General features: G+C 36.6%; 1 protein-coding gene across 5 annotated transcripts; it reads left to right on the top strand.

The window, feature by feature from the left end:
- The first annotated feature begins 32 nt into the window (after positions 1-32).
- On the top strand, positions 33-24,974 carry SLC35B3 (solute carrier family 35 member B3). 5 transcript variants are annotated; one of them, XR_004357581.1, is made up of 11 exons: positions 206-271; positions 4,476-4,754; positions 6,081-6,202; positions 7,835-7,989; positions 9,413-9,520; positions 11,723-11,820; positions 14,546-14,638; positions 15,031-15,142; positions 18,046-18,115; positions 19,226-21,179; positions 24,053-24,974. XR_004357581.1 is itself a non-coding variant. In XM_032690962.1 (10 exons), exons 2-10 carry the CDS (start codon positions 4,554-4,556, stop codon positions 19,374-19,376), a joined length of 1,110 nt encoding a protein of 369 aa, XP_032546853.1. In that variant the 5' UTR covers positions 33-160; positions 4,476-4,553; the 3' UTR covers positions 19,377-24,974. The 5 variants fall into 5 exon arrangements, 3 of the variants coding, with proteins under 3 accessions (XP_032546853.1, XP_032546827.1, XP_032546844.1); XR_004357582.1 differs by having other exon boundaries at positions 19,226-24,152; positions 24,449-24,974; XM_032690962.1 differs by lacking the exon at positions 206-271 and adding an exon at positions 33-160 and having other exon boundaries at positions 19,226-24,974.
- The last annotated feature ends 143 nt before the right edge of the window (positions 24,975-25,117 follow it).

Genomic DNA, 25,117 nt, shown 5'->3' with positions numbered 1-25,117 from the left:
CGCCTCTCTCGCCGGCCCCTGGCGCATTCCCGTGGCCACTTCCGGCGGCGCGCGGGGCTGGAGCAGGGAGCGATCCCGGCGGGAGGGAGGGCGGCACGGGCTGGCAGCGGCGGGGGGCGGCCGGCCGGGGCCGCCCTGCCCCTCCTCGCCTGTCGGACAGGTACGGGGGCGGGACCGCTCCTTCCTCCCTCAGGGACGAGGGGCTAGCGGGAAGGAGGCGGGGTCGCTTCCTGGGAAGCGTCACCTGGCATCAGGGGCCATGGGCGCGACGGTGAGGGGCGCCGGGAGTGGGGGCAGGAGCTGGAGGCTGTGGCCGACGGGAGGGATTTGGCCGGTCCGAGGCGGCGGCGTCTGCGGGCAGCGGGACGGTTCCTTTCCTGGGGGGAGGGCGGCCTGTGGCGCCTGGAGAGCCTCCTTGGCAGCCCTGTCCGGGACAGCTAGCAGATGCTCGGGCAGGGCTGCACCTGGCGTGGGACAGCCCCCGGCAGCTCGGTGGGCGGAGGGAGGAAGCTTCAGGGATCGTCGTGGACCTTGTCTCTCTTCCCTCTTCTGCCTCCGAGGCAGGAGGCGGATACCGTGGAGCAAAGAATCCCTTCAGGTTTCCTCACAGATGTGCGTTTCCGTCCCTGTTACCCGGAGCATCCCTCAGCTGCTGTCCTGCCACCAAGCATTTCTGGTAGTGTTTCCAGAGGAAATGGATCGTGGCCAGGGCCAACGTGGAACTTGCCTTGCGTGGCCCGGGCGGGCAGTTTTTCTGGGTGTGCTGAGATGCTAGGTTCTGCCAAAATTATGTTTTAAATTGAGGGTCTTCAAGGTGGAAAAAAAGAAAAAAGCCCCAGGCCCTCCATAATGTCTTTTCCATGTTTGGTAAAAGTTAACTTTTTGGAGACCAGAGAAACCTTTCCTGTCTAGTCACTTGGTCATTTGTTTCTTTTTTGCTTAATAATTACTATTCTATGTGCAAGGTTGCAAATATTGCTCTGCAGGGGAGTTTTTTTAGAGGGGAAGAAACAAAGTCATTGATTTAAAGAATGTGTCGTTTACATTTTTATACACGGGAGGAAAAAACAAAAGAGGGAATTTGGTATTTTACACACATCAGGACAGCTCTTAAACCACTTGACTCTTCATACAACAGATTTTTGCTGCAGCTTCGTTCAAGAGGTGAATTAGTTGCTTGAGGGATTTTAGCGAGAGAAGGATGAATAACATTTTTCGTACTTAGAATAGTAACAGTTTGAGAAGTCACAGTGAACTTCAGAAGAGTTCTGTCACTGTTGATAATGAAATTACTTGGTGGAGGGTGTTGCAAATGGATACATACATTTAGAGTTTTTTCAGCTGTTAAATAATGTTCCTTGAAATGTTTTTTGAAGGATGTAGAGAAAAACAATTACTATGTATCATTGTTTTATGGATGGCCATGGGCGTGACTAGAGCAATCAGTGTTGTTTCTTACTACTTTGATAATAGACTCAGTCATCTGCAAGAAATTAAATGAACAGATTGTAAAATCTGATGGCATTCCTGAGGAAATATGTTGAATATAAATAGTTGAAAATTGAAAAGATTGTGTTAATTGTGTGGATTAATTCCAGTAGGCAGCTAAGCAGTACACAGCCACTTGCTCACTTTCCCCACTAACCTCAGAGGGATGGGGGAAGAGGAAAGGAAGAGTAAAAAAGAAAATGTATGGGTTGAGAGAAAAATTGTTTAAGAAGTGGAGGAAAAATGGAAAAAGAGATGCAAAACAAAACAAGTGATGTAAAGGCAATCACTTCTTCCACAGGTAGATCAATACCCATTCAGTTCCTGAGCAAAAGCTGACTAACCTCCCTGAACCCTCTTCTCTCACTTTTCATTGCCAGGCATGGGGATTTATAGCCTGCAATATCTCTGGTTAGTTCAGGTCGTATATCTGGTTGTACCCCCTCTCCTGCTTGCCAAAACATTACTCTGTTATCAGCATCATTTTGGTGACAAGTCTGAAACACAGCACCATGCAAGCTGTTCTGAAAAAAATTGTCTCCATCTCAGCCAGACACAATACATAAATACACTTGTTGTTTCTTCTTCCTTCTACTTCTGATGGTAACACAAATAATATTTAGATTAGTAGCCAGAGTGAAAAATGTAGGTATAAAAATATGCATTACACAATTCACTCAATTTTTGGGTTCATGAAGCACCCATGACAGTACATGGCTGTGTCTTGTCCTGGGCATATGTCATACTCAGTTTTAATTTAGGTGAAAAATGAGGCTCATATTACTTCTGCAGCTCTTGTTTCTGCTGAGAAAGTGTGACTATCAAGAGGAAGTGTACACGGGACAGAAAAGATCTGAACAGGCATCAACAAAAATAAAAGTCGAGCTGAGATGCCAACAGTGGATAGGTTTTTAACTGTGTTAGTTTCCTTCATGGAAAATTGCTCTTTGGGCTTGAACTTGGAAGTTCTAACTTTGCCTGCAATTGTTTGGGGAGAGTAGTATTTCGTGTCCTAGATTTAGTGATCAAGTAGGATCACCAAGTATCTTCTACAGGCACCTCTACTCTACTTTCCATAGTGGTGGGATGCCATAAACATGAGATTAAAGAGGGCTGCTCAGTCATTATGCCCAGTCTCAAAAGCTATATATAATTGCTTTCTTAAGCTTCACTTTAACAAACAGTTCAGTCGTTCCTTCTTTCATTTTTAGGCTGCTCTAGAATGCAGATAGTTTAGAGATGGAAAGGCAGTTTTGGGTTCGTTCATGATCTGTATGCCCATTTGCTCTCATTCTTCTGTCCTTAAAATTAGAATTATTTTTTTCTTCTTTGTGGTAATCCCTTGATAATTTTATTGAAAGAAAGTCTGTTTTCTTTTCATTAGGGTTTTGCTAGGCTAGACAAGTAACACTTTTGTCTTATTTCAGTTCCTAAGACAGGCAATCTGGTCCTCCATCCTGATAACCTTTTTTTTTCAATTGTTCTTTCAGTCTATCTTTGAGGATGATCAGAACTCTGTGATATTATACATGAAGGCTCATTCATGCCACATTGCCTGACACTGGTACTTTTCTGTTTTTACTAAAAACAGCCTACTTAAACTTTTTCCTTTTTTTTTTTTTTTATGACCACCTCATTTTAGTATAAGCTAACAATCCACAAGGGTAAACTTTCTACCTCTCACTTCTGGTCTTTGACTGAAGAGCTATGAATTTAAGCACGAATAATTATTGTGGTTCCTAAACCCCTGTTATACTCCCCAAGCTATTCTTTCAGAACTCTAGTAGGAGTCTTGTTCCAGCCTGATAGTAGGTTGTATGAAAAAAAGGAAACATAAGCACATTGCAAGTTTTATACTAATCCTTAATTTTTCATCTAAGATTGTAATTTCTTGTATAATATATTGTATAATAAATTGCCAACATTCCTTCAGACTACATTTATTGCATGATCTTGTGATAATATGCTAGCACATATTTTAAAACAATGGGAAAAGCATTGTTTATACGTGTGTGATGAGAATTATTCTTGAGCTGGGGAAAACAAACCACTTAATAGTTAAGACAGAGTTTAATTACTGACTCCTCACTGAGCTAGATGCTGACCAACACTTCAAAGTCTTGGGACAATTGGCTGATCTCTGTGTTTATCTTGAGGGGCAAAAGGAAAAAAAGCCTCAAACATCATACTGTCTGCTGATCTGGAGAACAGAATTATTTGCATCTCAGTCGAAATTCCTCGTATGGGATTCAGTCATCCAGTTTTGTTTTCTGTTAGATATGGCAAGAGCTGTATGTGATAAATATTAAAGGGATTGCCATACCATAGACCTCATCAAATAAAAAGCTGCATTTCTGAGACTGGCTTTTCAGTCTGCTTGTTTTCATCTCCACGTTCTTTTCTGCAGAAGTTGCAAGAAACAGTGAATAAATGTGAGAATGGGGGGGGGGGGTAACTTCTTCCACTTCAACACTTTTAATTAGTCATAGGCTCAAATCTGTCATTTTTAGCAAGGCTTGCCATGTAATGGTGTAGTCTGGTATGTTTTGCTGTGAAAATGAAGCATAGTAGACAGAACCACAGTGCTTCAAACCAGTTCTTTCATTGTGAGTTCATCACGGGGATCACTTCTCTGCCAAGCAGTCACTCCTGTGAGTACTGGCATAAAAGGACTACTTAAAGCTACTGTGAAACTGAAGTTGGTTTTCTGTTGCTGATGTTTTGGGGTTGAGTCACTGGTTTGTTTGCTTTGTAGAGTGCAGGAATACTACTTACCTGTAAAGTGTTGTTGGCCTCTGGTGTTAACTTTGGTGATAACAAAGTAACTGATGTTAACTTCAGACATCAGAAAAGATAAATAAAATTTATGAATAGAAACAATTCAGCAAACTCTGAAACCTTTATATTTACTCTATAAATGTCACATTCATTTACTGTTGTCGAAGGACTGTATGTTATGTCTTATCTGACTTTAGCGTTTCTTTCAGCTTTCAGGCAGAAGACACACAGAAAGAGAAAAGCAGAAAGAGGATAACAATAGCACCGAATGCAGAGAGCCAGGAACCATGGATCTGAAATTCACTTCATCAAGAAAATACATTTCCATCAGTGTACCTTCCAAATCTCAAACTATGTCTCCTCATATCAAATCAGTAGATGATGTTGTCGTTCTTGGCATGAATCTCAGCAAATTTAGCAAACCTACTCAATTTTTCATCTGTGTTTCTGGAGTTTTTATGTTTTATCTAATCTATGGATATTTACAGGTAAATGCTATGTACTCATGTCTTAGGCCAATTCCTCCTACATCTATTTTTTTTCAATACCATAATAATATAGTATTTATTTTAGTATGTATAGGTGTTTAACCTAGATATTATTGCAAAGTCAAACTTTCAGTATTCAAGAGCATCAAGTAACTATATAATGTGAGTTTCCATTATAGTTCATGTACCTAAAAGGTTTAGACCACTTGGACTTTCTTAACTTGGTCTTTTACTCCCATGTGCAAGATAGACCTAAGTCTTCATTGGTGTTGAAACCTTTAGAGCTCTCAAAGTTCCATGAGTGCTGTGGAGTTATAGTTCTCTTATTTTTCTCTCTGCTCTCAGGACAGAGCTGAAATGTACTGTGGTAGTTTCTTTAGCAGAAGCATAATGTTTATGCAATTTTAGTTAAACATTTATCTTTCTGTTAACCTTTTCTCCTTTATCTTGAACAGCTACATTTCTGTTCCTTTTTTTTAATTATTATTGAGTTCATCGAGCATTCTCCATAAAGCAGTGATTTTAGAAGTTGATAATTAAAAATCACCCTCTTTCCAATGCAGTTTTCAAAAGCAGCTAAATATAAATATTTAAATATATAATATATAAAAATATAATATATATATAATATATATAAATATATACAAAGTTTATATTTTTAATGTTTCTTTAAGAGAGTTAGACAATGTTATCAGTAATTCAAAGCAGAATCTCAAAAAGGAAAATATTAGGTAGCCTTTTGTTTCTATAGCTGACACATCTACAAAAATCTTTATGCAGTGAGTGTATTTTTCCATAACAGATTGCTCTGGTTTAAAATGTTCCTACAGCCTGCAAATTTATAAACTCACAAGTGCTATTTGATATAGGCACTCAAAATATTGGGTGTGCGTTCCTAGGAGCTGAAAATCAGTAAGTATGTTTGTTAGAGAAAGTTTATGTTTAACTTATCACAAGATATTTATAAATTCTGAATAAAAACAGATAAAAACAAAGTCTTCTACTGAACTGGAAAAAAAAACAAACAAGAGAAAAGCAGACAGGAAGCTATCTATAATTTTATATAAATATTAATGGATCAGATGTAATCCCCTGATGAATTGATCCATTAATTTCATTTTATTTACACCAGCAGTAAATTATCTTCATGAATTTTGGAAACTTAAATTGTCTTTTCCACTACTTGCAAGTTACATGTGGCAGGTGAATTTGAGCAGCTGCAAAGGCTAGATTTGCATGTATGTGAAGGAAAAAGATCTGTTGATTATTTGTCAAGTCAATATTTTGGTGTGTGTACATGACCTTGGTGGGTTTTTGTTTTTATAGGAATTGATATTTTCAGTGGAAGGTTTTAAACCTTTTGGTTGGTACCTCACTTTAGTGCAATTTGGATTTTATTCCATTTTTGGACTAATAGAATTGCAGTTGATTCAGGACAAAAGGAGAAGGTATGTGTTTTTCCAAGCATTTTACCCATTGTCCATCAAGTTAGAATCATTTTGCATTTATACTAAATTTAACTTCTGTTGTTTGAATGTGAGTAGTGTGAGGCATTGGTTAGCAGTTCCATAAAAGTGAATTTGCTGGATAATGTTAGAAAATGTTTTATAAGCACCCACTTAGATTTCAGACCTGAAAGTAGTTTTGTTCACTCTACTGTCATTTGGGTAGGTTTGCTTCAAAGGGTATGCTGAGGTTTTGTGGTTTTCATTTAAGATAGCACTCACAACACCCTGCCACAAACCTCTTCTGTTTTCACTGCAGTTGTCCAAGAAAGTTTCTGTTGATTTGAATCCTATGGAAATGGGATAATTTTTTCTGCCTCAGTGTGGCTCCCTATCCAGCTACAGCCTGTGCAAACTGTATATTGAGGCCCTCTGGAGAGCTGAACAGAGGCTGTCATGGTGTACATGAATTTTAAAATTACCTTGTATCCTAGTTGACCATACCTAGTTTTCCTTACCCATAGTCAACCTTGGATTATTTTGCAAAAACTGATTTTAGGTTATAGAATTCCATTGTATCCAAACAACATAACTTCGAAAAACTGTCCCTTTTATTTTAAACACTGACAGCTTATATTTCAGGTTATCTGACTTCTTGAGATACATCAGATAATATTGCACAGTTCCCTTTTGGGTGTTCTGTTACTAGTATTTAAGGTTTTTATCATCAAATAACTGATAATGCTTCAGAACGTGACCCTTTAAGTAAGTTGTGTTGGAAATATAGATCTTAAATATATTGTACATTTTATTTTCTAGCACCTAGCCATCTTCTTGTAGACATGCAGAAATCTGTTACATTTTAAATTTTTCTTGCGTGCCTCAGAGTATGTCTGCATCACATAATGAGTTATGGATAAGACAGGATTACAGCAATACAGCTCCTTATGTTGCTTAATGTGGCTCTGAGTATGCATAAGAAAAAGCTGAACATACGTACATCGATAACTGTAAAATATCACGAAGTGAGCACAGCGATTGCTAAAAATTACTGTTGGATCATCTGTTGTCAGGTGATAATTTCATAAAATTGTGAACAAAATATCTGAAAATGTTCAGCGAGCCCCTCTGTTCACGGTAGCTGAATCACTGCTCTCTTAGTTTTGCTGAGTTTCGTAAAACAATGGTACTTTTTTCAACTTTTGTCATTTTAAAAGTGTGAAGGTTCATGTGAAAACGTCACCAAAGAAACTGGCACAGTGACCTGAAAGAACAGGATATCTTGGTTTACCAATCTTCTGTGTTTCCCTTGACAAATAACCTGAAGCCTTTGTCTTGATTTGTGTGTAAACAATATACCTTCTCCAAAGGAGGGTAAAGAATTACTGCTTGAATACTTCATGAACCATGAAGTTTTTATTGTTTTGTATTTGATTGCTGTTTATTCACAGTAACCGTAAGAAATGAAATATGAAATCAGACATTTATGTACATTTTAAAATTTCTGTTATGGATTGAAATTCAGTGAGAAAGATGTTGAAGCTGTATTACAAACATATTTCTTTATCTAAATTTTCCAAGCTAAATCTCCAGATGAGTCTGCAATACCAAGATTCGTATGTTTATATTTTGTAGAATTCCTGGCAAAACCTACATGATAATAGCGTTTTTGACAGTGGGAACTATGGGTTTGTCAAATACCTCTTTAGGATATCTGAATTACCCTACTCAAGTCATCTTCAAGTGCTGTAAGCTCATTCCAGTTATGATAGGCGGGGTTTTTATACAAGGTAAGTGTTAGTCTTGCTTTTAGGTGAAATTTTTATTGTTTCTTTGGGAGGCGATTATATATGGAAACCTGTACTTTGTTAAATTCCACTGGTACTATTTTTTCTGTGGGGGAAAAATGAGAATTTCTGAAGCATCTTCTCAGAAAATATAATTGGGTGAACAGAAAATGTGGGGGGAAACCGTTCTACAGCTCACTCACAAAACTTCATTTTTACACAAGCTTTCTTAATTTTTAAGAAATTTAAGTTTGTTTTATAAACCAATATGAAATAGCTTCAATACTGAAATGGAGAACCTGAAATGGAAAAGAAATCCAACCATAATTTGTGAAGAAATCCCTTACTCTTCTTATTTGTAAATCTTAATCCCTAAATTCCTAATAAAAATTCCTAAATTTTGATTGAATGTTTATCAGAAATACACCTGGTTTTGTATGTCTTTGACTAGTCCTAAAGTCATAGTTCATATTCCAAGAAGAGAAAAAGAGATCTGGAGAAAAACAGATAAAGGTTATAGTTATGTGAATAAATATACTTCAGTATTTCTGGATTTAGAAGACAAATAAATTATAAAAGTTTGTTTGTTCAGTGCACAAAGATTCAGTGAGTAAAGCTCCACATGGGCAAGTATTGTGGAACAATATCTAGAATGCTGTATTTCTGTTTCTGTAGTTAATTTTGGCCTTCTGGTTGCAAAGCTGAATTTTCAGAGAAGGTTGCAACTTTACATTTGCACATGCACACACAGTATTTACATTTTATTAGGAAGAACTTTGTATCATTTTAATGCAAAATGACTGGTATTCCCTTAAAGCTTTTTGAAACTTTATATTGTGTTGTAGTAGTATTGTATTCTCAGAAGCTTTGATTTTATTTTTTTAATTTTATTGTGAAAAAAGAAATCAGTTCAAAAAAGTTCACTTGGAAGCTCATACTGAAACTACAGCTTCTGGGAAAAGAATATAATATTTCAAACAAGATATACTAACTCCTGCCTTTTATTTCCTTACGCTCTTTTGCCATCTCCCTCCAGATCTTGTCTTTCCCAAACTAAAAGACAGTGTAGGGTTCTAGAAGTACCAGAAAAGACAGCTGAAATGTCTTACATGAGGGGAAAGTATGAAGAAAACATCTAAGCTGTCCTGAAGTTGCTAAGAGAATGCTTTGTTAGGGAGGACATGCTCTAGGAGTCAAACCAAAACTGACCAAAAGCATCGGATACTACCTGTTGGGATCCTCCTCCATGTTAGGAACTGCTGTTGTAGAAGAAACTAATTCCATTCAAGACCAGAGCATTAAGTCCTGTGTTTAAGTAAAAGAGTTGAAACAGTGTTTCCTTTGCCTTCTAGTCTGTTAAACAGGATAAACCTGAAATTCTGGGAGTGCTAACAGTCCATTCATGCTGTTTGTATTGCTTTTGTAGGAAAACGTTATAACATTGTAGATGTGTCTGCTGCCCTATGTATGAGTCTTGGATTAATATGGTTTACTTTAGCTGACAGCACAGTTGCACCAAACTTCAACTTGACAGGTAAAGATATATTATATTTTAGAGTTTAGGAAAGTGCTTGTTTTTTTCCTACAATAAGCATTCCATGGAAGTTTGAGTTCTTGGTGGAGTGCCTTTGGGTATTGTGCAGAAATTGCTAGTTTCGTTGTAACTTTGCACTAGCAGAACTCCTGTCTGTAACAGAAGAGACCTTTATTCCAAGCGTTAAGTTTTTAGGTTTCTGAAATTTCTGGAAATCCCACCCTTTTGTTTGAAATGTCTCATGCATGTTCTCAAGAAATAATTACCCCAGTAAATATGTTAAAATGAGTATGATAAAATTCAGTTGGACTATTTTAAAACTTCAAATGATTAGTTGTCTTTTCTAGTTAAGCTTTTAAGTCTTTTCCCATTTCAGAACCATTTACTTTATATTAATTGACAATCTCACTCAATTTTGCTGTAGTTTTTAGATGGAGCGCCCACATTCCGAGGTTTTTGTACTGTCTAAAAGAAGCACAGGGAAGATTTTTAACCTGCTTGGATTTAAAAGCTTAGTTGAATTTCTTTCTCAAATGGCAATTCCTGAGTTCATTCTTGTGATTTATTTAGAACTGTTTCCATGTGGGTTTCTTTCAGAACTGGTTTAGGACCAGGTTTTCGAATTATTTTTACTCAAGCTTTACATACAGTATAACATTGCTGGTCTCGTTTGTGGTTTTGCTGCTGCTGCTGCTCAGCAGGTGCAGCGCTACCACAATGAATAGAACAGTTCTCCTTACACTCCAGACTGTGTAAGGACATAAGATTAACATTTGTCTTGTCCCCACATTTCTCCTCCCTGTGCACACTTGCACTTCAGATTCCAGGTAACCTTTTCGTCTCAGTCCAGTCCTGAACCCATGCATTTGTCCAGTGGTGTGCCTGGGCCCTTAAGCACTGCTGGAACAAGCATGATGGAGAACAGAGATGAGACATGCTCTGTCACTTTACAGAAGTGACCTGCAGCAAGGCTGTTGCTGAGCTGGAGTCTTACTGTATCTTTGGACCAGAGCTGAATCCATGCAGATGAGATATCTATGTCTTTAGCATAAACAATGTTATTTGTGTTATCATGGGTTTTCCGTTGAGTCCCACCTTTTCCAAGGTCTGATAACTTTCAATGATGAGGAGACATAGAGAGTGTAGCATGGAAAGGAAATGGTTCCCAAAACAAAAATGCTGGTTTTAGAAGTTCTCATATATTCAGATGTTTGCCAAGGAAATGCCACCTTAAACTTCATGTGTCTTAAAAATGTTAAATCTTACAATTCTGAAAATCCTAAGAACTAGGATTTTTTTTTTTTCTCTATTGGGAGCTTATACTTCATCTGAATGCCTATTTTGAGACCTCTGATTGTAAGAACATCATATTAAGAAAATATAACACTGCTTGTTTCTAGTCTTCCACTCCTGATTCTTGCCTGACATGATCTTTTAAGGAACCAAGACTAGAGCAGACAGTAAATATGATTTTGATGATTAATATCTTCTGTAATGTATACTTAGAAAAAGTGATATTTCAACATGTGTGGATCGTTAAATACAACAGTCATGAAAGAATCAGAGTTTGGAGGTTAGGAAATGAATTGTGACTGACATGGATAAAGAGTTATTTTTGTTATTGGAAAGCTGATTACATTATTGACTTTGTTGTGAGCATATATGGTAACCTAAAACCATGGGGTTTGTAGCCGAAGAGTGTTTTTTTTAAATTAATGTTTCAGTAATTAGAGATTTCCGCTATGAATCCCCTTGTATTTGTTTTACCATTACATATAATGTTTCTATTTGCCTTTGTCAGGAAAAAAAATAGTATGGGATTAACTACCGAAAAAGAGTATGTTTCCTGGTTATTTATCTTCATTAAAGATACCTAACTAAATGCAATTGACACTCTTTCACTATTGTTACTACAAAAACTACAGCTGGCTTCTTTATAGCAGTGGCCAGATGTTCCCATGAAGCTTAGAGACACACACTGCTCAGGAGTTAACTAGTGGAGGGAGTGGAGGTGGGCACTGCTTTGTTCTGGTGTAATGAAATATTTTTGCTGGCATTTAGAATATGTTATAGAAGGGAGTTATTATTTTTCGATTCCTGAGATATTTTTTTTCAGGATAAGTACAGAGTGGTTTTTGCTGCTACTCTGCTGATAAATATTCTGAACAGGTTTTTGTTTGTTTGTTTGTTTTCTTATATTAGGTGTGGTCCTAATATCCCTTGCCCTCTGCGCAGATGCAGTTATAGGAAATGTACAGGAAAAAGCTATGAAGTTGCACAATGGTTCTAATTCAGAAATGGTAAATACCAGATTTGCAATTTTAAAAGAATATGATCTATCATAGACAAGGCCTACAATGACAAAATATGAAATTTAATATGCTTTTCTCTTGCTTATGAAAGAAAAAGCTCTTGGTGTACTACTCTTGGGGTTTTCTGCTTGTTTCTTTGGGGACTTTTGCTGGTTTTTTGTTTTGTTTTTCAACCTTTCAAGGCTGCTGCTTTCTGTGCACAGAAATGTATCTTGCAGCTACAGAAACACTCATTTCTGGCAACAATTCCTTTGTCTACCCTGCAGGCCTGAAATCAACGGAGTGTTTTCTCTATGATCATGTGCATAATCTCTGAAAAATATATACTGTCCTTCTGATATAGTTGAGCATGTGTTATATGGAACACATTGCTTTTCTCACTTACTAGACTTCCAATTCTAGAGTGTGCTAGCACTTGAGAGGCAGCCTTTTTTGCATCTTTTGAAATCTGTAAAACTCTGACTTTCAGAATGGATGAATATGTGTGTTCCTGATTCAGTGAAATACATAATTTTGCAAAAGTCTTGCTCAGCATTTTTTATATACTTACTTGGAATATGGATTATCTGTTCATGTGATCTGAGGTTATTTTTCTTTTTAGACGAAACTTATGTTTGAATTTGGCATATTTTTTCTGTGAAGTTGAGTAAATACAAGTAAATTTTTTATTATAACGGGCATGATTTGAATATGCCACAAGTAAAAAGTTACTGGAATTTATTTTCCATATTTGGCACATTATTTGACATTTAACTAGAAGATCTAGTTTCTCATTATGAACGTAGCTTGAAAAATGGAGAAAAAGATAAAAGGAATCTTCGTTTAGGACTGAAAGTGATTTAGGATGGCTCAAGACATTTGAGCTTACAAGTGTCTGAAAAGTGGAAGAATATACACCTAAAAGTGTCACTGTATTCTTGTTTTTATTTTTGTACTTTTTCTTAGTATTCACTGTTGACTGCTGCTGAAGGCAGAGATTTTAGCTACATGGACCTTACATGACCCAGTGCAGCTTTCTATAACTGTCATCTCCAAAATCCAAACTAAAGTACAGTCTGTAACTTTTCTTGCCTACTTTGCATCTTCCCAGCAGTCATCTGACAGTTGTTGCTGCCTTACCTATGAAACTCCAGTTAAATAAAAACTTTACTTTTATTCTGCATCAGTCTGACAGATGTTGGTCCTCGGTAATGATTAAGGATATGAAAGTTTTATTTGTTTGAGGCTTAGAGATTACACTCCAGGATTTTGTTTAGAGAATGCAATGCAGAAGTACAAGCAGAATTTTAGAAGTCATTTACTTGAGACTGAGGGTAAAAATTGCATCTGAATCACAGATTATATTTAATGGACAGTGATCTGTAAATAAAATCGAATAGTAAAGGAACCTGTCATCCACAGCATCTCTGTTTCATTGTCAGATTTGGAAATTGCCCTGGATTTAAGCAGTTATGAAAAGAGAAAAGATGTCTTGTGACTGGAATAGTAACTGCTGCTCTTGAAGATTATACCTGACTTTTGTCTTGTTTGTCTTACATCACACTGTCTAACAAGGAAATAGCAATGTGGTGCTCATTCCTGGTTGTGAAAAGGGAGGTCTTATGGCAGTTTGGGAGAAAAGCTGGATGCAGAGGCAAGTGAAGAACTAGGGACTGACTTCTGTGTATATGAACAGTGTCAAATAAAAGCAGGTCTGCTCTTTTAGACGTGTATTCATCCTCCTTTATTGTAAAGGAATGATAAGCGTTCTGTTGTCTCATGGCATTGCTAGCAATTGTTAATAGATTTATTTTTCCAAATAGTTGAGATTACTCTAACAAGAAAACAATTGATGAAACCTATGTCGAAAGAAGTAGGCCTGTTGTTGACAATGAGTTTTGAAAGCATAATCAGCATGCTCTAGGCAGTACTGTGTAGAACAGTTCTGTTTACTGTCTCCCTTTTTCATAAGAAAAGGCTACTAAATGTTGCACAAACAGCTGACTGCCTCCTGCTACATGGGAGGATGTGTGGATGGGTTCCAGCTTCTAATTGCGTTGACTCGGTGTGGGAAAGGATAGGGTGAAGATTCTTCTTTTGGTCTATGAAACTATGAATTAAATAAGGATGCAGACAAAGTAAAGAGCCTACCTGTTTGCTAAGTATTCTGAGTGCTGAACTGGGCCAGAGCTGGTCATATTTGAAAATCTTATGCCCTATAACCATGATACATATGTGCTGTGTGTGCGAACGGAAGTGACACAGCTGAAACTAATGTGACACTTCTGGCAGTTCATGGTGATTCTGTGCTACCCTTTGCACTTTTAAGGTAATACAGATCTTTACTGTGCCGAAAAAGTAGTGGAAAATGAAATAAGTTTAACGTGTTATTCAGACTATTAAACTAAATAGTTGTGTGAAGTTTTATTTAGGCTGTGAAATCCTGAACTTGAAGGATTTACCGCTGTTGACACTGACCTCAGGATATTATTAACTGACTAGCTTTCCAAACTTCTTTTATGTTGTTGTGGGTAGGAAGAATGTGTCTAACATTTATTATTGACTTTTCACTGTGCATCAACTATTATAGAAATCCTAGTTAAAATATCTTCAAAGGCTGCAAATTCAGCTCTGAGAAGCTGAACATATTAGCAGGGCCAAGCATTTGAAAACATTTAATTTTATCCTTTTGTATAGTATCACCTGGTAATTATTTTCTCTTACACTATTCTAGGTTTTGTATTCCTATTCAATAGGTTTTGTGTATATTTTATTTGGATTAACATGCACTAGTGGATTAAGCCCTGCAGTAACATTTTGCTCAAAGGTAGGTGTAAAGATTTCTTTTTCTCTATGAAAACCTTCTTCTTTATGGTTTAGAAAATCCCACCACTTCTCTCTCTAATGTCCTATTTTCATCATGTAAACTGGTTAACTTGTATAATTCATATATTAAGGAAGTTTTTCCAGTCTTTGATGTATAAGATAGGGTAAATTTTTAAAAAGCAACAAAATCACAGGACCAGACTTATGAGCTTATAATTTCATTATTATTTTTCCATTATTTAACTAAAATTAAATAAGGATTTTTGCATGAATGCATTGTTAAACAGCTTATTATTGTTCAAGCAGTTGATTAAAGTCTGTACTTTTATGTCATTTTGCAATACCTCAGGGTTTGTTTTACATTTTCCTAACCAGTTTTTTTTATTGTTGCAGCATCTAGTTCAGACTTACGGTTATGCATTCCTTTTCTCCCTGACTGGGTATTTTGGCATATCCTTTGTTCTAGCTTTGATTAAAATCTTTGGTGCCCTTCTTGCTGTAACAGGTATGAACAAATGATATCTTTTCTGCTTTTGTATAAAAACAAAGTAATCCTATTCTATTATTTAGGACAGAGCTTTTGAGAATTGTTCTTGCTCTGGCTTTTTTTCTGTTCTTTGTGTTGGCTGATTTCTGTAGCACTAGTAGAATGTGTTTGAGAGCTCCCTGGTTCTTTTTGTGCCACAGTCTCAACCTCGAAGAGCCTGTTAAGTAAACTTGTGCATATAGCCCGCACTGTGTTTTAGTGCAGAAACAAAAAACACTGTTCTAAACCAAAATGCTGAAATAGAATCATGGAATGGCTTATGCTTGAAGGAACTTCAAAGGACATCTAGGCCCAAAACCCCTGCCATATCTTCCACTAGACCAGTTTGCTCAGAAGACCCATCCAACCTGGCCTTTAACCCTTTCAGAAACTTTAACACACAGTTTCTGTGGGCAATCTGTGTCTCGCCACCATGGCAGTAAAGAATTTCTTCCTAATATCTAGTCTAAACCTACTCTCTTTCTGTTTAAAGCCATTCCTCCTTGTCCTGTCACTACATGGCCTTGTAAAAGTCCTTCTCCAGCTCTCCTGCAGGCCCCCCTTAGGTATTGGAAGGCTACTATAAGGTCTTCCCAGAGCCTTCTCTTCTCCAGGCTCAACAACCCCAACTCTTTCAGCCTGCCTTCAGAGGAAAATAGAGCAAAGTGTGAGGAAAGACATGTGTCCTTTGAAACCTGGAAGGAAAAGTAAGGATGTTCCAGAAAAACATAGTAGGCAGTGACATTGTTTCTAAGTGCATGAAACTACAAACATTAATCACAAGAGCCTGGTGGGTGGAAGGTGTAGCAAGATGCCATGTAACTACTTTCCTTTCTTCTACCACTGAAAGAAACCCCTGGTTTCAGTCGGGTGATGCTCTAATTCGCTCACAGTAGTGGAGTTGATAACATTGTTTTCTGACCTGAGGATTGCATGCTCTGATTTCCTATCCCTTATTTCCTCTGTAGCATGTCTCTTTTGCATTTGTTTTTAACAATGTTCAGTAGGTCTCCTGACTGGAAATTGACCCAGATGAGAGGGTTGGTCCATGTATTAAAATAGCTCTTAAAAAAAAATGGTCTCACTGTACTAAAAAATGTTAAAAATGCTGTGGAATAGCAAACCTCTCCCAGGTTTTCCTATACCTGACCTTGACAATTCTAACATTTGAGCCCTTTCTGTCTTGCCTGTAGCAATGTGAAAATGTTTATTGTGCCACAATGAACACCACATTCATTACTGTCCCTCCCACCTCCCCCTATCCGCTCTCCCCCTTCATGGGGGGAGTGGGGTGAAAGAGTTTAATGAAAATTGTATTTCTATTAGCAGAATGAGAAATTATCAGACTTAATTGGGAAAAAGAAGAAAAGACACTTAAATTAGAAGGAAATGGTTACATAAATATTTTAATTAATAACTGATTTGAAAGAACAGAAATAATTGTAATTAGTAAAACTGAAGTAATTTAACCATTTTTTAAATTATTCATCTGTAAACTGTTTTCTAATTAAAACTCAATTTTCTTTTTCATTCTTTAATTTTTCATGTAATAGGAAATCATTTTATTTGATGTGCATAAATTTCTTAAAATGTAAAGAAAATCAGTAAAAATTACTAAAATTATTAAAAAGTTGAGGTTGGGGCAGATGAAGCAGTGGTGAAGTCTGTTTCTTCCCCTACTAAACATACTTTTAGGTAAATATTTGTCTGTGGGGGAGAGTTGGTTAAAATAAAACTTGCTTGACTAACCATAGCAGCATGTAGTCACTGGTAACTTTTGCCAGTATGTTGCAGTACAACTAATTTGGATGTTATACAAATCTTGCTTAAGCAGATAAAACTTTACAGTATGTTATAGTAAAAAATAACTCATGGTAAGCACAATATTTTCTGTTAATAAAAATCATATTCTTTAGGTGCAGACCTACTGCACCCTGTACTGGGGGTCTTTCTCAAGTAAGAATCCTGTGCTATCATATAGAATAACACCTTCTCAGGCCCTTTAGCTCTGCAGCTAAACTTGTGTGCCTGGCTGCATTGCTACTTTGTTTTAAAACATTTTCTACAACTTCTTTGATAAACTGTATACGCTACCCAGCACTCACTTTGGTGTATCCTTGTTCATAGCAGTTTGCATTGAAATTGTTCAAATAATTGTTGGAGCTATAGCTAATTTGAGAGTAACCAAAGAGGTTACTGCTATTTTGGAAACAGGATTATGTTTTTCACTCTTCTTACTACTTTGATTTTTTTTTTTATTATTTTTTTTTTTTAGTGATCAGATTACTTGTAGAAGAGAATCTCTTAATGGTTTTGAGGAAAACTTCCTAATGCAATCACTGAAGTCAGAAGAGAACATCCTTGTTCTCTTAGGTTTCTAACTAAAATTGTATTTCCCTGCACTGTTAGGTAAATTTATAGCAATTTCAAAAGAATGATGAGATGATAATCCCATTCCACTTAAAAACAGAGCCCAAAACACTGCTGAACTCTAATAACATGAGGTGGAAATGGCAAGAGATTTGTTGTATCCAAGCTTTAACAGATTAGTTTATACCATCAGATAATTGCAAGAGTTGTTTGTTGCTTTCAGAGACTGTGAATTGATTAGCATGAAGTTATTAAAGAGCAAATTTTGTTCTGGAAGTTTTTTTGCTGCAGATAGTGTGACTGGGGTGATACTACTGTCACAGTGTCCTTGTTTGCAAACAGTGTAGGGTTCTAGCACTACATTTGCAGTGTGTGTTTGCACCAAGGGTGATCATCGTTTTAGCCAGACACTTAATTATGTGATGAGGTTACCTGCTAATACTGAAACCTATTTTATGTTCTTTTGCTGCAACTGAATTCTTAAAGAGGTAAATATTTGTTTTCCTCTGCAGTAACAACAGGAAGAAAAGCAATGACCATTGTGCTTTCTTTTTTGTTCTTTGCAAAGCCATTTACATTACAGTAAGTATTTACAGTTTTAAATGCTTTATTAAATATTTTATAAGAAATCGTGTCTTGATCATGGAAATATAACAACAGTAATTTTAATCAGGGTTTAATGCTTGTCATTTCATATCTTCTACGAATGTTGGCAATTTGCTGAAAATATTGACAGGCTTGTTGATACTAATCATACTAGAGAAAATAGTTTCCATTTTTCTAAAGGTCTGAAAGACAAGCTATTCCATGTGTTGGCATTTTTTTGTTGTGGTTTTTTTTTTAAAGAAAAACCTTACATAATTTCTAATTCTTATGATACTTAATAAATTGTTTGGGTACTTTCTCTGTGGAGGAAGATTTGGCTAAAGAAAGGGATTTTCTCCATTACGGTATTGTTTCTGCTTTAATAAGCTCAAATTTGAGTTCTTAACTAGCCTTTTTAAAGAGCTACAAGCTCCTATTATCTTGAGATATTAAATGACAAGATTTTTGAGCTTGGGTTTATTCCCTTTTTTTAGTTTCAGGGAAGAGCTTATGTTGAAAAATGCAACTAAGTTGCTACTTTGATCCTAATTGTTTCTGGTTTGAAACAAAATAATATTCCATTTTATTTCTATATATAATTTTATTTGAGATTTAAGAACAAAGTTTACACCCAAACACCCAAATGGAATTTACTCCAGCTAAAAGTCTTGAGGCTTAAAATAATGGAGAACTGAAAGAAAAATGTGTCTGCATTGGGAAGTATGGATATAAGGCACTGAGTAAAAACACATTTTGAGTCAGTAATAGAGAGTATAGCTCTCATAACCATAGGAAGGAAAAACATACTAAAATCCTCAGGATTATTTTATTCATGTGAGAAATAACAAATACTGTTTAGTTGTTATTTAACTATAAATGCACCTTAATAAGCTCTCCAGCCAGGACAGGAAAAAAGAAGGGTGCAAGGATAGTAATAATAAAGATTCAAGGATATTCAGAGCCCACTGATTTGTAGGGGTTTTTTTCTTCAACTCCTCTCTCCTTAATATAGGGGCTTTATTTAATCCACATATATAGGTATGTAATTGCTACAGATAAGTGCTAATGGTAACTTTTTTTCCCTTCTCTCCTCTCCCTCCCCTTTAGGTACGTGTGGTCAGGCTTACTTGTTGTCCTTGGTATATTTCTTAATGTTTACAGTAAGAATATGGATAAAATCAAACTGCCTTCAGTGCATGGTCTTTGGAAAAAAACTGTGGAAGACAGAAAAACAAGGACGTTGTCACAAACTGTATAGACAGTGGTTTATGCCTTGTCTAGACTTTGACTTCCAATTTTGTTGGAACAGTCTTCAACTGATTCACTTTCCAAAGGGAACATTGTCAAAACCAAAGGAGCTGAAGGCATATTATCTGCTTGCAGATTGCTATAAATGCACACTTTTGTGAGTCCTTTCTTCAGAGCACTTGAATTCATCGTAAAAGGTGTTGTAGGCCGTTGTCAGATGGCTTTATCAGGCAATGAAGGACAGCAGCTCCTGGCAAACTGCTGAGAAGCTGCACTCAAGTGGGACACTGTAGAAGACTAGTTTGGGCATTTTAATAATATTGGCCATGTGGCTGATCTGAGATTAGTGGTTCTTTGTTAATTGTCTAGGTGGAGTAATTTAAATGTAATACTGTATTAATTTTTAATGGAACCTGATCACCAACTGGTCGACCAAATTGCGATTTTAAAGGTGGAAGGTTTAGAATATGGTATGTTGTCACTCTTTTACATTTTAAATAAAAATGTTGGGGTTTTTTTAAGTTATTATTCAGATCATCACAGAACTTGGTATTTATTGTAATAATTGAAATTTTTATGGAAATCTTAGTGTCGCTCTTTTTGACTAATGCTTGTGAGTAACAAAACTGAGACTGAGTTTGTTTAGTCAACACCCATACTTCAGTAAGAGGGGAATGGGCTTTTAGGCCTGAACAGGGTGAGGACACAGAGTGAAAAAAATCGTGATTGAAACAGTGGTGTAAGAAACTGCTATTTGCTTATTCTGTGGTGAAATACAAAAATTTTAGTGGCCTATGGCCCTCTGTATCATAGTGGTGTAAAGAGACATGGAAGTTCTCTTTAAATTAGTGTCATCAAATTGAAATTCTTCAATTTCGATATTGGAGTAAAAAGTAACAGCATCTGCTAATGTGTTTGGAATATGTATTGTGTTTTTGTGGTCTTCTGATGAAGTTAAGAGGATTAGGGTACAGATTACAATTTTCTTTCTTTAATGACAGGAGGAGACAATGTGCTACCAGTCTGTCTTTTTCATCATGAATTTAGGAAGACTAAGTCCATTTGTCTCCTTACTTTCATATTCAACTCGCTTTTGAATCACTTGCCATCTCTTTCATTTTATATAGTTAACAAAGCACTTTAAAAATACCAATCACCTTGCAAATCACTGTTCTTGTGTGGTCATGGTTTTTCTTTTTGTTGTGTTCCTTAGATGCATCTTGGTGTGTGTTCTTTCAACTTAGACAAAAGTAAATTGGATAACAGAAACATATAGTCAGAAAGAACGTACAAAGAATTGAAATATCTCACAGGATTGCCCTCTGTCAAACTACTAGCTGATGAAAGTATTCACAATGTGCAAAATGTTTTTCAGACACTTAGGAAGAATATCTGTTCCAAGGAGCTTGTAGTCAAAGCACAGACACAAAATGTGCCTTAAATTTTGCTTATTAAATTGGTAGGTAGCATGTGCTATAGTAAGTATGTTATGGAATAGAACACAGAATAGCATAGCCATCTTAGCACATGGAATGAATAAGTGAAGAGCTGTGCTAACATAACTGCACTGTCTCCAGCACTCAAGCTACTCTGGTGTGTCAGCAAAGCCTTTCAACCCATACAAACCCACTGTTGCCAAGTTGGGAGAATTTATCGCATGTGACAATTTTGTTTCTTAAAATCCCAGCTGCTGCATGATTGGTTGTGTCCTGGATAAGGTAGAGAGGTGTGAATTTGATGAACAGATACACCTTGAAAAAGAAGGATTGTCTGCCATGACCTTCCATTTTCATGTTACAGCCAAAGTTTTATGGTAAGGTATTACAGTTTCAGATTTGGTATAAGAGTGCATTTGACCAAGTCAAGTGGATTGATACACTTCTTTCCCCATAATATTTATGATTTCTTACATTCCCTTGTATTCTTTTCACTATATGAAGTTGCTCTTTCCAGTGAGGGTAAGATAATTTTACAGTCTCAGTTCTGCCATCTGTAAACTCTGTCTGTTGCTAAGCTTTATTGAACTTCAGGAAAACAAACTATGTGAAAGCTACCATACATGCAGAAAGTCATAGTAAATATAATTCATTTGGCATCTGTTTTATTTAAATAGATGAGAAGTCACTCGCAAAGTTTCCGACTGGAATTCAAATGTCATATGTAGGTTTCCAAGCTGTTTATATAATCCAGTTTTGTTTCCATTTTCTCTCTTTGGAGAGCATAGCATTCACAATAATTCACCTTTTAACTTATTCTCTATTTTATACAAGACTGAGTTAATGAAGCTCACATTGGGGGAAGTTTCGATTTATTTTTTTATTAATTTTCTTAACTGTAGAAATGTATGTTTTGTTTTACAGATGTTCTTTAAAATTATTTTTATACACAAATGAATATTATAGGTTTACTGTTAATAGCATAAATTTAAGAGTCAGCTCTTTATTTTCGTAGGTGTGAGTCTAGTACTTGCAAAACAACAATATGTGTGGTAAAGAAAATACACACGTAAGTTAGAGTAGTTCATAATTTGCCACCCATCATGGTCTGTGCAGTTTCATGCTTTCATTAAGAAAACCTTCATCTCAGTGAAATGCTGTTTGTGGGATTGTGGGGTTTTTTAATAAGCTTCATAGTGCATGCAAGGAAGAGAACCTTACAAAACTACAAGTGTTCTTATCACAGAATTTTGTTTTAGAGTCTTCTGTACTGTATACGTATGTTGGTTTTGAAATATGAATAAGGGCTTGTCCACAAAGTAACTGTAAATTCTTTTTTTGTTTTTGTGTAAGAGCACTTATATTGAGGTGTTCTTTAATCCTTTCTGGTCATGATAACTATTGCATTTTATACATTTATGCATTTTATATATTGCCTCCTGTGCTCTTTATAGTAGGCATGATGAAACCACAGAAAAAAACATTCAGGTCTCTCACCAGAAGATTTATTATCTAAATATAATGTGAAATAGTTACTTCTTATTCTTATGCTACACAACTTTCTCCTCTCTACAAAAAATCTACGATGTAAAAATTAGTTACGGCATTGAAGTTCACAGTAAAATTTAAATCTGACCAAGGTCTCCACTGATGTCAGCAATCTACCTCTGTGACACCCTCTACTTCTGCCTCCTTTGGAAAACTGAGGGAACTCTGTTTTCCTAAATTAGCATGCATTTGCAGTTGCTTTCACATTACAGTTTTGCATTTATTTAGCACACTTCAGTAACAAAGTAATTGCCTGTGCAGTGGATTTCTTCATTATTTCTTCATTCAGTGTGTCAGTATCACCAGAATTGCTAATTATTCAGGTACCTATGTGTGAATACAAGTATGGGAGAACTAATGCCCTGAGCCTGCACTCCTGCCCCCCAAACCTACAGTGTTTTCTGATACTACATTAAACTGGTTTTTGTAATCTTATTTTACCACTCCTGTGCTTTGAACTTACGAAACATTTCAAGTTAAACTTAGGCATACATCATTACTACTTGTCTTCCTTACTTCCTTACTTATCTTTCTTCATTTTGGATGGTAACTCCTTTTTTAGCATGCTCTGTTGATGGACTGTGCATTTTTTCAGGTTTATATTTCTGCATATAAGGGCTTACATCATACTACTGCAGGTTGGTCACATTCCATATTTTGTGTTTCATATCAGTCATAGCCATCTGGATTATTCTTTTAAATCCTCTTTTCTCCATGAAAAAAATCTTTCCTTTCATACATAACGTTATTTTTGGAAAGGTCTTGATGAGTACACGTATGAGTTAACTCCTTGACCTCATTCCATCTTCCAAGAAAATCTCTCTTCTCCCTTGCTTGCCTTTGAGAACTAAAGGAAGAGGAAATAAATTATTGCAAGTGCTATTTTTTTCTTTAATAAGTGCCTTCCATACTAACCTGGTGTGTCTTAATTGTTTCTTTTTTTTTCTGCCTCCCATGCTCCCAGGCAGAAACAAGCCCTTGTCTCATGTTTGACCACTGCTTGTTCAGTCATGGAAACTTTTTGAGTTGTTTACTGTTCTGAAAAGAGGTATAAAATTGCATGTATACTCTGGAGGGCAGGAAATAATAAGTATACTTCACAAGTTAAGGAAGTAATTAAATGGATTAATACTTTTTTCTGGAGGGATTTTATATATGGTTTAGGTAATAGCTCAGAATTTGTTAGTGGAAGGGGTTTTTTTTTCCTTTTACATTTTACCTGCTTAAAAATCTTTATATTAATTTTAATATTTAATATAAAACTCCTGACTGTTCAGGCAGTTTATAGAGATTAATTTCAGTCTTGCCTATGAGGCAGAGAAGTCCTGTCTCCATTTCACTGACGAAGAAATGGTAACTTGCCCAAACTTGCCTTAGTAAATCTGCAGGGAGCAAGGAATAGATGTTAACACCCTCAGCTGTCTATGCCCCAAGTCCAACAGAGCCCTTCTGTACCTTAAACAAAGCAGTACCAATGTAAGCTCAGTTTTCTTTTACTCCAGTTGTGGAGATGTTAAATTGTTTCTGTTCCTTGTTCTGTACTAGCATAATTTAAAGGGAAATTAAGACAGCCATAAAATAGATTTCCTGCATTTTATTTGAAGCTTCTTTGCATTGTTATGTTCTTTTTGGTTTGTTCTATTTTCTGTGAACACTGCTATGGAAGCAAACCAGAGAGATTAGCAGTTGTCTTCACTTTAAGGTGACTGGTGCATCTTGCTGCTGGTCAAAAGCTGCTGCCGTTGGAAAACTGTGAGGAACTATCATCATATGAGGAATTGAGCATAATGGTGTCATGCCAGGTCTGTATCTTTTCACCATTCACTTGTAGAGAAGCAAAGACTAATGCAATAAAGAATATTCATGCACAAATACTCAGCTTAGAATATAATGCTGACTTAACACTTTTCTACACCTGGATTCTGCTAGTTTGCTGGGGTTTTGAGGTTTAATAATAATGTATTGCTTCTCTACACTTTTGGTTATTTAGATGTTTTCTTTCCTAGATTTCTCAGTTTTATGCTTCCTTGGGGTTTTTTTTCCCTTACTTGTATTTTAAGTGTAAAGTTTTACCTTGTAATTTTCATTACGCCTGTAGTATTGTGTCCACTTCTGGGCTCCCCACCACAAGAGAGAGATGGGGCTACAGGAAAGAGTCCAGCAAAGGGACATGAAGATGATAACTGGAGCATCTGGGTCTGTTCATCCTGGAGAAGAGACAGCTCAGAGGAGTCTCATCAATGTGTATGAACACTGAAGAGAGCGTGCAGAGAAGATGGAGCCAGGCTCTTTTCAGCGATGCCTAGTGACAGGACGAAGGCAATGGACACAAACAGAAATACAGGAGGTTTCCTCTGAACAGCAGGAACCACTTTCTTACTATCAGGATGACTGGCAGAGGTTAACCAGAGAGCTTGTGGAGTCTCCACCATTGGATATATTCAAAAACTCTGGACGTGGTCCTGGGCAACTGGCTTTGCTTGAGCAGGGGAGGTTGTACCATATGGCCTCCAGAGGTGCCTTCCAACCTCAGCCATTCTGCGATCGTAAATCTTAATATCTCTGTGTATCTTTCACTTTTTCTCCTGTTTACAAAGTGTTAATAAATGTGCTTAAAACATAAACCAAGCATCTCTGATGTTGCTTAAAAATTGGGACCAAAAAACAGGCTAATTTAGTAGAGATAAGATAGAGAACAGGTCTTTAATGAAGGCCTTCTGGTGCAAGGAGTACAAAAAGGCATGTGCCCCCGTGTCCAGGGGTTCCA

This window comes from Chiroxiphia lanceolata, chromosome 1, assembly GCF_009829145.1.
Source record: "Chiroxiphia lanceolata isolate bChiLan1 chromosome 1, bChiLan1.pri, whole genome shotgun sequence".
NCBI classification, from domain to species: domain Eukaryota; kingdom Metazoa; phylum Chordata; class Aves; order Passeriformes; family Pipridae; genus Chiroxiphia; species Chiroxiphia lanceolata.
Note: the sequence above shows the minus strand (reverse complement) of the source record. Positions and strands in the feature narration are given on the sequence as shown.

Excerpts from the sequence above, each read along its gene's own strand:
- SLC35B3 (XM_032690936.1), top strand. Across the intron at positions 9,521-11,722 it reads ACCAAACTTCAACTTGACAG|GTGTGGTCCTAATATCCCTT; the intron begins GTAAAGATATAT and ends TTCTTATATTAG. Across the intron at positions 18,116-19,225 it reads GCAAAGCCATTTACATTACA|GTACGTGTGGTCAGGCTTAC; the intron begins GTAAGTATTTAC and ends CCTCCCCTTTAG.